Source organism: Teleopsis dalmanni, chromosome 2 (genome assembly GCF_002237135.1).
Source record: "Teleopsis dalmanni isolate 2A chromosome 2, ASM223713v2, whole genome shotgun sequence".
Taxonomy (NCBI): Eukaryota; Metazoa; Arthropoda; class Insecta; order Diptera; family Diopsidae; genus Teleopsis; species Teleopsis dalmanni.
Window position 1 is genome coordinate 161,120,337 of NC_051847.1, and position 16,690 is coordinate 161,137,026.

The window sequence follows — 16,690 nt, forward strand, 5'->3', positions numbered from 1 at the left end:
TTGTGTACAACTATACAGAAATTGAAGTTAGTATCAACATTTTAATTCAATTTATTTACACAGCTACGAATATATTACATTACTCTAAAAATGTTCGATTGAGCAAAAAAATTTTAAAGATCAAGAGTAAATCTAGATTGAATCCAAATTTACAGATCGCCCTAATATTAAAACAAACTAATTCATCAAGTATAAAAACTACATATATCCATTCAATAATTCATACCATATTATTAAAAAAAGATGAGATTGTGCACTGCGACCTAAAAGATCTATTGTGCCCCTTACTCGGGTTAGAGTGTTTCTCCAAGTCCGATTTCTTTAATGAAAGACAGTATAGAGCCTACCTTTCCTAGTCTTGAATCTTTATGATCCATGAAATACCCTCCTAGGAGTTTCTTTCGCTTGTGCATCAGTGCCAGGCACTCCCCAAGCACATGATATATAGTTTCTACAGTATCTTCAGTCTCAGTTGGATTGTATTCCTAATTTCGATAGATGATTATTTAATCTACAGTGACCGGTCAATATTCCGTAAATCTATAGCATAAGTAATATATGAACTCCTAAACAATCTAAATGTAATATATTTTAATAGTATGTTTTATAAAGTTCATTAATAACTTTCATATAAATTATAAGGCTATACAGATATGTTTAAATTTGTCACTGAATAATGTATACAAAAAGTCATAACAGCAAAACAAGAGAAAAAGAAACAAACACACATTATACTCACGGGAAATTCAAATTTAGTTGAAAATAGTGAAACTGATCAATACCGCAATCATTACTATTAATGAATATCACTGCGCTATACTCATTAATTTATAATACTTGAATATACGATAAACACATATGAGTACTTCTGCTTGTACTCTACTCTACTCAATATATTGTTCGCAGTTTTTTAATCAATGCTACCACTTTAGCCTTTATCCGGACAGGTTTTAAGTGCATTTGTAAAAATATTTGAAAATATCCCCAATCAAGAAAACTTTTTCCTATTTTAATAGATTTTACAATTCTTGTCCTTTTAAAATGCACACAAAACATAGAATTTAAATATCCTATAATATAAGAAGAAAAAAAACACACTGAACTGCATCCGGTCATAATTTTAACACTCATAAATGCGTATACATGTTTTTTTTTTCATACAATACTTATAAGTAACATATTTCGCCATTCGCCACAGAAATGAATCAAGAGAATTTTCGCTAACGAATGCCGGTACTAATGAATCAGTGTCACAAGAGTGCCAAGACTTATGAATCATAGCATACACTCGCGTGGTATGAATCAATGAATGTACTCATCGAAAATGAATGACTGCTGATTCGATCAGTTTTAGCATTTGTAAACATTTTATATGAGCGCTGTTGTTTGCTCATTGTTTGTTATGGTGTTATGCTTTTGGTGGTAAATCACTATACTCGCAAGTACTTTTAGTTTTATATATAAGTCAGGTAGAGTTCAGTATACTAAAAAGAGAATTAGACTGAGTATAAATGAAATATAGTCAATGAATCGAGTATAACTCAAATATTGACTACTCTGATGTTCCCTGTTTCCTATACTAACAGATAGGCAACGGGGAAATAAGAGTAATTTTATTTGTAATGATGTAATGAAATAAACGAAATATTGAGAAAAATAAAATAAAACAATAGGGGTATTCACGAGTTCGAATTAGGACTTCGGTAACAGAGTAACGTATTAAAAACGCAAAGCAGCAACAAAATACACGTTGAGTAATGCGGTGCAATGTTACTACATTAATCAAGCCTTTGCTTTCACCAACATTTGCTGCACTTTTACTCTATTTTCAATGTTGACACCTTTCTTATACAAAAGAAAAAAATTTACTCCGAAAATGTATTTATATTAAGCATTTCATATGAGCAACATTTAAAGTTTGATTTTGCTGGATATGAAATATTAAATTTAATTTAATAATAATTCATTAAATGTCTTTAGTCATTTAATCTATTTTCCGTATCCTGCTTACTATCTAGCCATTTTATAGTATTTAGACTATTTTTTTTCAAAATGTCAACAAGTTTGCTTTTTTTACTTAACTATGGCATAATATTGATATTTATATCACAATCTCTTCTCTTTACACAATTATTTTCAAATTCATTAAAACACAGCTGATTTTAACAAGAGGCAAATTCGTTAATAAATCGACACAATCATGTGTGCTCACGACTTAGAGTAACCAGTTGCACTTTTACTCTGTTACCGAGGTCATGAACACCCCTATTGATATTATTCAATTGTAATTGTATAGATAGCGTGTGGCAGTACCGTTGGCAGGATCACAGCAAAAAGCAGTTTTTTATCAAATTATTACTTAAAACAACTACAGTGACCGATATGAACGACATGCTAATAAGTAAAAATAATAATAAGATAATAAGTACTGCAGACATAGTCTTGTGCACCGATTCCGGCAGTAATTGGACATAATAACTGCGAAGATATCGTCGGGTGCGCCGTAAGGCATAATATACACGATAAAACGAGTGTGCCTACTTTGTGTGAAGCACTTGCTTGAAACAAGTTTGAGCGTGTATAGGTATGTGTATGCACCAAATTCAGGTGTAAAAACTTGATGTGTAAAAAATTAAAACTTTTCATTATTTTTTAAATTTGTTTTGCAGTGTCAACGTATTAATTTGACATTCGCAAAAATATGTATTTTAATAAATAATTTCATGTTTTGTATTGTATACTTCAATATAACATTTAAAATATAAATATAACTTGGTACACTTTTAATACATAATATAATTTTGTTGTTGTAGCTACAAAACTGTTGTTGGAAATTGAAATTTTATAAAACCAAGTCGTTTGTTATTGATTTGTATATTATATTTTATATTATACATAAATAATTTTTTTATAGTTAAAAACAAAATAAAATTAAAAAAAAAAAACTAAATTTTATAAAAATTTTAATTTTTGGTAATTAATAAATATGTTTTACGCATACTTGTGTGTCAACGAACATTTCCAAAAATCAAACATAAATATTGGAGAATACGCAAAACATATTAATTAAAATTAATTAAAAAGTAAGATGTTTATTGCTTGCATTATTATGTTTCTTTCTATTTTAAAAAATAGCTTCTTCGTCATGTTTGACTGTGATGAATTTAATTATAAAAATTTTAAATTTATAAATAATACAATTAGTACTGTAAAAATTTAAATGCAGCATAAAAATTTAGCTTAAAATGTCAATATGTCAAAATAACTTTTTAGTTTATTTACTTACCACAAACTACTATAATTATAATATAATTTTGTATTTAATTTCAATTCAATTTTTTACAAATAATTTAATTGTCATTTTACCTATCTGGTTTTTGTATTTTATTCGATTATAATTTCATATAATTCATATAATAATTGTTATTAAAGTGTAGCATAAGTGTTTATAAAGTTACAAAATGAAATTAAAATTTCATTTATTATGAAATTATAAATCATATTATTATCTGCATAACATGCTTGGAAAACAATCTAAATAAGCAAACAAAACGATTGTAAGACGTTCGTGTTTGAGAATCGCTTGATCCTTGCATAACATGGCGTTTGCAGGAAATGCTACCAAAATTAGCCGACATGTATGCTTGCCAAATTAAAGGCGAAAAAAATTTATATTAGATTCGCTAATGAATAATGTAATTCGCTGAATATTATATATATACAATAATATCTATTTTTAATACATATATATAAATTTGAAAACATATATATTGAATTTTATGATTTGTGCATTTGTAGGCGAAAATTCTTAGAAAATGTAGGCATTCAAGGGTTAATGCAGAACGTGAAAAAATTTTTGTGGCATATAGAGTATTTTAAAACGTGGCAACAATTCAGAGTACTAAATTAATGTTAAGAACGTGTGGAGTATTATTTGCGTATGTGGTGTAATATATATAGTAATTCTAATATTTTAATAAAAATATATTACAGAACAATAAAGTATTAAAATTAAATTTTTGTTTTTGATTGAGACTAAAATAAAAATAGTTAAAATTACGGCGAATTTTATCGCGTCATTTGTGTACTAAAAACAAATATAATTCGCCGAATTCTCCTTAATTTTTCCGCCATTTTAAAAGCGAACAAATGTGAAGTTGGATTTCAATGACTGCGTTGCTTGTTTTATATAGTTTCTGAAAATATTTATTTTGAAGGTAATTTTATCACAGATTGATTTTGGTTTTGCGTGTAAAGTTAAAAATATTTAAAAAGACAAATGTGCAACATAATATATTTATCGAGACAATAACTCCTAATAATATAAAGGTTCGGTACTGCGGCGCCGCAATAAAAAATATTTCGAGGACGGTGGAAAAAATTTTGTAAAGCCTGTTTGTGGACAAAAATATAGTTAAATGAATTTGTTGAAGTTATGGTGAGTGAAGTTGTGAAAATAAAAGTTTATAAAATATTGTGCTCTAAATTTTTTGTGGAGTTGAAGTAATTTTGGTGCTGATGCGGTTCTCGAAATATTCTACCTACTATATAAAACTTTTTTTTTTTTAAAAAAACAACCATTTATTGGTTATAAGTGCAAAATAGTGCATAATATCGACTTTTTTAGAGTTGAGTACCTGTCAATAATAAAAACCGGGTTAAATTTACACATAATTTCTGAAATATATGTACATAAAAGATTATGTTATTGCTTTATGTTAAAAAACAATTCATATATTTTAGAATTGTGTTTGTATTCTAAAAAAATTAAAATGCCTTCAGTTTTATTGTCTTAAAATTTTTACGATGTAAATACTAAACTAAATTACAGTTCTGCGAAAATAAATTGAATTAATGTTCTGAGATGTATTAATTATTATATAAAGTTATTATAAAAAGTTATGATACAATTTCGAAGTTGATTCATTTAATATATGTATATTTAACATTAAAGGAACAAAGCAGATTTAAAAATGAATTACATATATATTTTTATATATATTTAAATTTTGTATGTATAAAATAAAATTTACATTTATTTTTACAGAAATGGGAAATCAATATGATACGTGAAAAACTACAAGTTTGGTTATCATGAGGTTTTAATTTTATTTTTACAATAAGCAAAAACATTTAAGCACATTTTAAAAAAATAGTTTACTTGTGTAAAAAAAATTAAATCACTAATCTTTTATTAAAAAAAATTATTGTTTTGAATTGTACTGATTTCGTGTTGTGTAGAAATAAAAAAAAAACTAAAAAAATATAATAGTGTAAAATAATAGAACCATAATGGATAAGAATATGATGCTACCAAAACGAGCGCGCTTGGACGTGAAAGGAACATTTGCCAATGGTCCGCTCCAGGCACGTCCACTTGTTGCTTTGCTTGATGGCCGAGATTGTTCAATTGAAATGCCCATACTAAAAGATGTTGCAACAGTGGCCTTTTGTGATGCGCAAAGTACATCAGAAATACATGAGAAGGTATGACATCTATAAAATACATATTCGTTATTTATTTGGATATAAGTGAGTTATTCATTTGTAAGATCAAATTTTTTAAGCAATAACATATTTGATCAATGAATAAATGAACAAATAAAGATTCATCTTCTTAGTTAATATTGTAATCATCTAAAAATTAACTTATCTTCTTAATATTATAGGTTTTAAATGAAGCTGTTGGAGCTCTTATGTGGCATACAATTATTTTAACAAAAGAAGATTTAGAAAAGTTTAAAGCTCTGCGTATTATTGTTCGTATTGGGAGTGGCACAGATAATATTGATGTTAAGGCAGCAGGTGAACTTGGTATTGCTGTATGTAATGTTCCCGGATATGGCGTGGAGGAGGTGGCTGACACAACTATGTGTCTCATTTTAAACTTATATCGCAGAACTTACTGGTTAGCGAATATGGTGCGAGAAGGAAAAAAATTTACCGGACCCGAACAAGTTCGGGAAGCAGCACATGTAAGTCATAATAAATTGAAAATATTATTATTCAGCATATTATAAGCATAATGTATGTTTTTTGTATATAGGGGTGTGCCAGAATTCGTGGAGACACATTAGGTTTAGTCGGTCTTGGTCGAATTGGTAGTGCCGTCGCTCTGAGAGCAAAAGCGTTTGGCTTTAATGTTATATTTTATGATCCGTACCTTCCGGATGGTATAGATAAATCGCTTGGGTTAACAAGAGTCTACACCCTACAAGATTTGCTTTTCCAATCAGATTGCGTATCATTGCACTGTACACTTAATGAACACAACCATCACCTTATTAATGAATTCACAATTAAACAGGTTTGTTTATCAAATTTGCAAGCATTTTTTTCTTCTTTTCTAATATTTGTTTAATATCGTAGATGCGACCTGGTGCATTTTTAGTTAATACCGCACGAGGTGGTCTTGTTGATGATGAAACTTTAGCCCTTGCTTTAAAACAAGGCAGAATAAGAGCAGCTGCTTTAGATGTCCATGAGAATGAACCCTATAATGTATTTCAAGTAAGATTGTAGTAAAACGAACAATTTTACGCAATCTCTGTAAAGAAAATATTAAAATTGATCATTAACAAATGCTTTCTTTCAGGGAGCCCTCAAGGATGCCCCGAACTTAATATGTACACCACATGCAGCCTTTTTTAGTGACGCATCCGCAACGGAATTGAGAGAAATGGCTGCCACTGAAATTAGACGGGCAATTGTAGGCAATATTCCAGACGTTTTAAGAAATTGTGTGAATAAGGAATACTTCATGAGAACCCCAGCCTCAGCTGTAGCAGCAGCAGCAGCTGCAGCTGTTTATTCAGAAGGTAAACTACAAATAATATCAAACCAAGAAAAATGAATTATTCAAAGAAAATAATTTAAGAATAAGCATAACCCAATAACAATAATACTTAAAAAAATTACAATACTATTAGGTAACAAAAGCAAACATTTAAATTAAGAAAAATTTAAAATAGAATAGTTCTTAACTTGAGTAAAAATAAAGTAAATATAAAAACAAAAAGTGGTTAATAAAAAAATGTATAATTGTTCCCCATATTCTCATTTATACGTAAACTTTTATATTTATATATAAACAGATATATGTGTATATGAGCTTAATTCGTTTATATCAAAAGTTTGGCTCACAGTATGAGTTAAATTTTAATTGATAAACCACATTTAGTCGGCTATTTTTTTAATTTTAAATTCTTACGCATACACAATTGCTCAATATAAAACTTCATAAACAACCTCAGTAACAAAAATTTTTTGCTTCTGTGTTTTAATAAATTTACTTCTTTTTGCATTTAAAATGTTTGTATATAATAAAAAGATTTTTAAATATATCATTGACATATTTCATTCAATTTATATATTATGTATGTTCTGTATTATTTATTAATTTTTTTTTTATTATTTGGAAATGCGATGTTAAAATATATATATTGCTTTGAAAAAAATCATTAAATTTTTTAAGTAAATTTAACGTTTAAATTTTATAACTTAAAACACAGAAGACAGACATATACATTTTAGAAAATATACAATTCAAGCAAATAAATTACGGTTTGTGAATCTTCCAAATTCTAAATTTTGATTAGCGTGCAAGAGCCCATAGTTCATATGTTGATATATTGTCATAAAAATTATAAATTGTTTATGTTAATTTGGACAAATAGACAACTAAAGCAGTTCTTAATAACGGTGAAACTAAACGACTGATGTTGGTTGCTTCAGTCTTTACTTTTGATGTAGAGGTAATTTTGTTTAAAGAAAGAAGAAAATAATTTTATACAAGTTCAGTTAACATAAAATGTTTGTAAAATCTTTAAATTTTGAAGATTGATAAAATTTATATGCGAAAATTGCAACACAAGAATTATTTTAATTTATGATTACCATTATATTATTCAAAAACACTTTAAAAAAATTTTATTAATGGATATAAAATTTATATACATTTCTTTTTGTTTTTTAAAAATAATCTGTAGTATTTTTGTATATTTATCATTTTATTAAAACAATGAAATAATCATGTCTTATACAAACTTTAAATGAAATATTGTAACAGTTTAAAAATCTTATAATTTTTATGACAATTATTTTTTTTTGTGTTAAAAAGTCATAATGTTTAAAAATGTAATAAGTTTTTAATACTGACTTTCGTTTATTTTTACTTGAATCAGAAAAAAAATCGATATATGTGTACAAAATACTACGTTTAATTTAAAGAAAGCCGAAGGTAGTTATTTTATTAAATGAACTAAACATCTATGTTTATTTTCACCTTAAAAATTGTATATGTATATGCATATGCATATGCGTAAATAAAACAGACGCCGCACAATAACATATAGACATTTTTATTGTTGTACAAAGAATGCGAACCTATTATCAACACATTTTGCATATAGGATATCGTTTTAATATTTTAATCTCTTATCTAATAATTTTTCATTTAAGCGTAAAGAAAAATTAATTAGTTACTATTAAAAATTAATATGTATGATCGACATATAAACTTTTTAAACTTTGTAAATGAACTTGTTCTTGTAAAACATTTTGTGTGCAAATTTGTTCATTATATTTACGTAAAATAACATAATCTTACACATGCAAATAAACACTCATAAACACCACTCCACGTAAAATAAGCACTATAAAAATATCTAGAAGTCAAACTAAATAAACACAAAAACAAACGGAATATAGTTTGATATAAGATTAACTGTTATTTTATATTATATATATAATTTTTAATAACTGTGAAAGCTGAATGAAATTAATAAATCATAAAATAAATATCTAAAATATATGTGTATATATAAGAAATGCAAAACAAATAGCGTTACTTTTGATATTATTGACTTAAGAAAGATTAAATCACTTGTTTAATATATAATGAGTGGTGTTCTGTATTCCACTTGTTTGCATATTTAAAACTCTTCAATATGACTTGGAATTGTTAATTTCTTTAACATATTTTTTTGAACTTTGATAGGAGTATAATATAAAAAATTTTAGTATAAATATTTAAAATAGCAATAGTTCAATTGAGTATATATATATATATTCAAAATGTTTAAGGTTTTTGTATTCAAAGGATATTATTTATCGGCTGGTTGTTGAGACTAAATTAGTTTTTTAAAAATAAATATGTTGAAATTTTTATAGTTAATATTAATACTAGTTTATCAGATTAAGTTTGATTATAAGACAATTTGTTACAAGTATGACACTATGCTTAGACACAAATTCATTTAGTAAAAATCAGCATTTATTTTTCAACAATATTAATATTATGTTAGGTACATCTTAATTTCACAAAAATCTTAATTCCATCTTCGTTTCAGCGAAATGAAGTTATTTTTTCCACGCAAAATTCAGTTTAAAAGTTAGAACGAAATTAAGGAATATAAATTAATTTCGTTGAAATAAAGTCTGAAATTAGGGGACATTTCAAAAGCAACTATGCGTAAGATAAATTTTAAGGAAAAGATAAAGTTGAGATAACGAAAAAGTGACTTTTTTTATAAATAAATATCAATGACAGTTGACTTTAATAAAAATGGAAAATATTTCGAAAGTAGTTTAAATTTTAAAATTTGAATATAGAGAAAAAATTGTAACTGTTATTAATTTAAAATAGAGTGAAAAATAATAATTCACATATCTGAAATCCATTAAAGCTAATGCCATCCTTTATAGTTATAATAATCAACTTTTAAAATTTCTCAGATACAAATGGTGTGTGAAGTATTTGATTTTTAACATTCGATTTCTTTAATTTGCGGTAGTATGAACACTTTCGAAATTAACTTAATTCAAGAAAATTTCGCTGTCTGTTTCTTAATATCGCAATTTAATTTAAATTTTTACATAGATTCGTGTCTAAACATTGTGCCACATACTGTTTAAAGTAGTTATTTGGTTCATTTTGTTTACTTTATGGAGAGTTTTTCTTTTGAATGTATTAAAAGTAAAGTTTCAAATATTCCAGTTGTTCAAAGCTTGTTCTAGCATTTGGCTCTAGAAGATTGATCCGTTCGAAGTTGTACAGACACGATATGGCGTTCGAATCTGATTTTCATGTATAAGATAATTTAACGAATTTATATATTTATATTTGAATTTTAAGTATATAAGAAAAATCTATGGTAAAAATATTAGGTAATATTAGGTTAGGTAAAAATATTCGTAAGTTTTTAGTTGAACGTTTGTTTATTATAAATAAAATTAAACATATATATAGGTATATATATATATATAACATCTCAACATTTACAGTGTAAATAATTTATTAAGCATTTAATATGTTTATTTAACTAAATAGTTTAAATTTAAATCGGTTTATTTTCACAACTATAGAAAAAAATTTTTATCATTCTTCCATCTAAATCTGTGACAGGTGGAACACATTTTGTAGGTCAAAGCAATTAATTCCTATAATTATTTCGATTATTTTCGTGTTTAAAAAACAGTATTTAACCATCAGTTCTTTATTTTACAGCTACTTAAAAAGTAGAATACAGAACACTTGAGATAGCTTATGTATTTATTATATATGGATGGCTTTTTATGAAAATTTATAAAAGAAAACGAAAGTCAGTGTTATAATTGGTAATAAACATTAGATGATGATTAATTCTTTTGCTTGGTCCATACGATTATGTAATTTTTTGTATACATAGTAATTGTTTATTTTAATCCAAAAAAATAATTTCTTTTTAGAAATAATTAGATAATGGTTTTGTGCCATCCACTTTCACTTTATAACAAGCTATTTAAACATGTGTTTATATATATATGCAATTAAAATAGACTTTTGTTTCATTACTTAAACATATGCATTTATATAAATATGCAATCAAAATAGGCCTGTGTTTCTCCATTTATGTTCGAAATTTAAAACTTGTAGGATCTTAAATAAAAGATATAGAATTCATGTGAACATCTATATGTAAATAATAGCTTAAAACTAACAAAGTTCTGATAAAGATTACGTTATTATTATCATTGGATAATATAACATTATCTAACATAAATTATTTGTCAATTAATTAGGCATTAAAAATTTTTCTGGATAATATAAAAATTAGATTGAATTTAAAATGAAATTGAAATGATTCTAAATACTTTATATTACCTTATGTTTAAGTTAACATTTTAAGTTTATTTTTCATACATTTTTACATTCTAATTTCTATATATTCATAAATTTTATTGTTTAGACCTTTAATGCGGTTTTTGTTAACCTTCGAATGACACGCATATAGAGCTAAACTCTAAAAACCGGTAACACTGTAATTGTTAATGAAATGTAACAAGAGAAAGTATAAGGAGAAAAGGGTGAAAGTTTTTCTGAAACCATTTCGAATTTTTAAGAAAGTCAGAAATGTTGTTTAAGGTGTAATCCTATAGCCATCAAAGATCCTTTAGAAAAAAAGCCCTAACATATTTAATATATATTGCGTTTTCTTTGTCTTTTTCACAACTGGGACAAGCCTCTTAATCTCTTAGTAAGGTTTTCTAATCATCAGATACCCTGCAGTCAGAATATTTACTATAAAAGTGACATCTTTAAGTGGTATATCAACGATATTTTTTGTAATCAACTTGCGTAAAGATGTCTACAAATTTTTGAAGCTTCTTTTCGTGTATTAAAATGTTCCACATACCATATGTATACAGTACAGAAAGTACTTAATAACTTTTTGAATGATGCCAGCGGAATGCCAAGATCTTTTAGATGTTCCGAATGTATGTTTTAGGCACCCTATCTATCTAACTCCTTGCAACTGCTCGCGATATCTCTGCAGTTACTGGTAGCTTGTTATGTTAATATTATTAAACTTTGAAAAGATATATTGTTTTTCTATAGAAAGTGAAAATGGTACCGAATGATTTTAAGTCTTTAGTCTTATATAAGAAAGAGTTATACAGACGTATTATTGAACGCTGAAACTTATTCAGTTTATTTGATTTTGCAAATAGCCAGTTTTCAGTAATTTCAAGATATGGTTTTTCTTATTGATTATAATCTTCACAAGACATTGAAATCAAAATAGTTTTAAAATTAACTTTACGTTATTAAATTAAGTTGGGATGCACTATTTTAAGTCAAAAGTTTAAATGTACATACTATATATGTATAGATAGATTATAAAAATTTAGATTAGTTGTAATATAAACTATTTGATAGTTTATAGAAGACTATTTTTATAAATGCTCGTATGTTAAAAAACACAAGTGTTTTTATTTTCAAATCCAATTTATTTACTTAAAAAATATGAAGATATATTTTCGGTTGATTTTTATATATAAAAATGATATATGATCATATATGTATAAAGAAAAAACAGAAATATTCCATTATTCTGTTATACTTTAAAATATGTATAAACAGGAATTAATGGCGGATATTATACTGGAACTATTCAACAAGCACATAGCACAACACTACTTGATTCTCCTCACTGCGTTGGAAGTGGTATAGCTGCTCCATCATCTACGGCAAGTAGCTCTTTGGCTGCAACTTCAGTTAATCCAATGCATCCTAATGTGGGACATCAGCTTGGAATTGTGAGTAGTAAATCGGTAGGTAATGGTTGTTTTGTGTTGTTCATATTATTGTACACAGTTCACTTATATTATTAATGTAAAATTGTTGCTGCTTAAGATTATTATTGTTCTGTATTATATATAAGAATGACAAAGTCATATATTTTCAATTTAGAATTATGTTTTCGAATTTTGGATTAATTATATTACAGGTGTTGTATTGAATTAAATTGTGTTAAGTATTGATTTAATTTATGCACTAGGGGAATAGTGCAGTTATATTTATTTGCTTCAAATAAGAAGCATTAGCTTATAAATAATTCGAAATTAGTTATCCACAATTTCATTCATTGTAGGTAAAATATTTATCTATGTAGAGCTCTATACCAATTATTGTACCGGTTTTGTTAATAATAATTTTTTTGTAAATAATTGCCTTTAATCATTCTACTAGGTGATTCACTCGTCATTAAAATAGCAACAGATATTTTTCTACTTAGGTATGTGTTATTTTGATTTAAATAAGATTATGCCAAATTTATTGTGTTATCTGAAGATTTAGACTTGATATAATTTCTTTAAACTTTATCAATTTAGTAATAGGTACTAGGTAATACTATTGATTTAATTTTATAACAAGTCAACTGTTTTGAATAAAACAAAATTTTGAATTCTTTAGAAAGTTATCTGCACCTTACACTATTATTACACGATCTAATCGAGCTGTTTTATAATATTTCTACAACCATATATTTATTTTCTTACGATAGTAACTTCGTGAATAATTGTAGATTGGCATTGTCTCATCTAAGGTTCCCAAGTAATCAGAAATATTACGTCTGTTAGACGCTATTGCTAGAATCACTGGTATCACAACTATCACTATTCTGGTTTCTATAGTTTTAAATTTAAATAAATTTTTTTGTATTTCGAGGTGCGTTATTGCCTAAAATTAACTCACTTCCCTGGCTACTTTAACCACACTCATATTTTTAATAGTTTTAAGTCAACCGCTGCCATTCACCGTCCTCAGACACTCAAAATTCACACCATTCATTGTAATGTACTGTATCCTATAGAGTTAATAAAAGCAATATTTTATCAGTTAGACTTCTCACAGCATTTTGAGCTCATTAAATTGTAATATTTCCACGCTAACACTTATAATCACTAAACAAAATATCAATACCAAATATATTCTCAAATTTTACGAAATCGCAACGTTTAAAACGTTAATGTCCAATTAATAGTATTAATAGTATCCAATGTAGAATAGATGTCTAATCGTACCTCATATTTTATTACGCCTACCCTTCACTTAAGTATAAGAAGGCGCAAGTTTACCAACCTCTCTATCAAGTGACGCATATAGGCACATAATTGGAGATAATAATTTAGGAAACATCAAAATTCCTATCATTTATGTATCGCCCAGCACGCCGTGATATTTTCTATTTGCTCATATATTACTTTGAATCATCTGAGTGTCAATCAAGGTTTTTAAAGTTTTAATGTTTCTAATAGAAAAGACGAAGGAGTTAAGTATCAAGACTACCCTAGCTTGCCTTTTCTTATTTGCCGCTTTCAATAAAATTGTTGGTCTAGTATTTAATTCTGTTCGTATTTTCATGAATACCACGATACTGCTCCTTCAGGTTTACATTGAAGCTGATATGGAAACCTATTGAAATCTCAAAAGGGCAAAGTGATGGAATTTATTCGATGACAAGTTAAAGAAATCTTTTTTCATCATTATTATCCATTCACTTTTCACAACAGATATCCTTTAAGTAGGATAAAGAAATGGACGGTATTTAAAAATATTTTGTGGCATGTGTTTTAGGATCTGTCGTAGCACCTTTTACAATAAAGAAGAATCTTGGATAGCAACAACAGTAAAAATTATAATTTATGATTTGAAAATTGATTAAAAAATTAATCAAAATAAAAAAGGGATAATAATAAATAAAAAAAAAAAAGAATAAAATTCTATAAAATCGTAAAAGAGAATATTGTCTTATTAATCTTGTCTTCCACTCACCAACATGACTTTATTAGGCGTTACCGCTAAACTGGTAAGCTGGTAGTTAATTTTACGATTTTACTTGCCTTATTTTATTGATTGCCTTATCTTCAAATTGTATGATTTTGAATAGACTTTAGAGTATAATGCTCGCATCTTTCTAGAATTCGGCTATCCAAGAAAGTACATATGTAACGATTCCTCATTATTTAACAAGATGGCATTTTGATTTTGCTTGATTAGTGTTAGGATTTTGTAACTGTTACTGCCAATATATTAGTGAGTATAGTAACAAATATTGAATATATATGAGCGCAAATATTATATATCTGACCTAAATAGGGCAGAAAGCGGTCTTGAAACCAAAGTACATTTTTTTGTTTAAAAGGCAGGACGGGACCACGATACTCAGTCGGTAAACCATTGTACCCAAACCCGAAAATAGGCGAAGAAAGTGGATACTGAAAATTATTCGGATTTCGTGTATTTTTCAAGTGAAAAAAATTGCTCAGGAAACTAGCTAGATAACGATACCAACGATGCAGCATTGCAGCACTTCTTAAGATCAAAGCTTAAAAAGCGACAGACAAAAAGAAGAAAGAAGGAGAAGTATTGGGCCTGAAGCTCAATTTGAATAAACATTGATTTAATATTAAAGAAAAAGAAAAAGAAAAAATGTACTTTTGAGCAATTTGAAAAGAGAAGTTTTTATTGCCTTTTAGGATTGTTATATCTTGTTTTTAATTTCAATTAATTTTTTAAAATGTCAGTGTCCTTAGTTTGAAAATTTACGTACAGCAGTGTTATTATTGCTATTTTCCCTGTACCATTTCTTTGCCACTGTAAAATAATTCAGATATTTTCTTGATTTCTTCTGAATGTGATGTCTGTCGATTAAATCGTTTCATTTTATTGCATGTTTCTCGAGCCGAATAGGATACTAATACTGAATTAGTGGATGTTAATTCCTTTTTGTTCGCTTTCGAGATAAGACTCTTGATATATTTTCGGGTGTAATTATTTTAAGTTTTGTGTATAAGCAAAAGTTATTAAGAAAATTTAAAAGCAATGTTCCGATAGTTTTGAAGCAATATGGGATATTCGGATCATTTTGTTAAACTTAATTTAGTTTCGGGTGTACTTATATGAGTGTAAACACAAGTTATAAAAAAATTTCGAAAATATTAAAGCAATCTTCAGATAATTTTAAGATAATGTGGCATATTCAGGTGATTTTTTCAGAACATGACAGTATATAACTGCAACAGACCCTAACCATTATTGCAATTTATTAAGAGGGTAGTGTTTATTTAACAATTGACATAAAAATATTTGACGTGGTCTTGGAGGGAATGACTAATCACTTGAAGAACTTAATGGAAATGGAAATAACAAGATAATTTTTATTTACTGTTCTATATGTGTTAATTCTTAGGAAATTTTTTTCTTTTACATTTCTTAAATGATCGTACCAATAATAATTATTATTTGATATATTAAAAACTATCCATTACAAAATGTTTATGAAAATTACCTGTATTATACTTGATCATTAATATAACTATATATATATATATTATATATGTACAATTAACTTCGATAAAGGGAAGTGCTCAAATAATCGCCTTATATACATTAAAAATAAGTCAAGTTAAACTTTTTGTCGACTTTTTATTAATTATATGTTAATATATATATATTAAAATAATCTTTTTGTGCGTTTTGTTGTTTGCTATATAGTATTTATGAAGTTATATATTAGTAGGTTTAATAGGTTTCTGATAAGTTTTGTTAAATATTTTATTTTTTCTTGTAGCCTCTGAGTGCACCCGACGGTAATAACCAGCATTCGTCTATAAATAAGCCAGAACAATCAGAGGTATAATAGATGCAAAAATATAAAATTAAAATAAAATAAAAAATCTTATGTATACAAACTTATGTTAATAAATATTATGAAATAAATACAAAATATTTTATAAGTAATAAATCTATAGCCATATTTCTAGGATATAAATTTAAAATATAAAATATATATCAATATTACGTCCCTTTTAAAAAATTGATCATAATAATATACTTATTTTAACTGAATTTATCATTCAGAAA

The 16,690-nt window shown here is 26.6% G+C and overlaps 1 protein-coding gene across 4 annotated transcripts; it reads left to right on the forward strand.

Moving 5' to 3' along the window:
* Positions 1–3,802: 3,802 nt before the first annotated feature.
* On the forward strand, positions 3,803–16,526 carry LOC119677620 (C-terminal-binding protein). Of its 4 annotated transcripts, none has more exons than XM_038089045.1 (8): positions 3,803–4,217; positions 5,048–5,487; positions 5,670–5,975; positions 6,047–6,307; positions 6,370–6,510; positions 6,596–6,818; positions 12,404–12,594; positions 16,398–16,526. In XM_038089045.1, exons 2-8 carry the CDS (start codon positions 5,293–5,295, stop codon positions 16,464–16,466), a joined length of 1,386 nt encoding a protein of 461 aa, XP_037944973.1. In that variant the 5' UTR covers positions 3,803–4,217; positions 5,048–5,292; the 3' UTR covers positions 16,467–16,526. The 4 variants fall into 4 exon arrangements, with proteins under 4 accessions (XP_037944973.1, XP_037944975.1, XP_037944974.1 ...); XM_038089047.1 differs by having other exon boundaries at positions 12,404–12,579; XM_038089046.1 differs by having other exon boundaries at positions 3,804–4,217; positions 6,370–6,501.
* Positions 16,527–16,690: the final 164 nt, after the last annotated feature.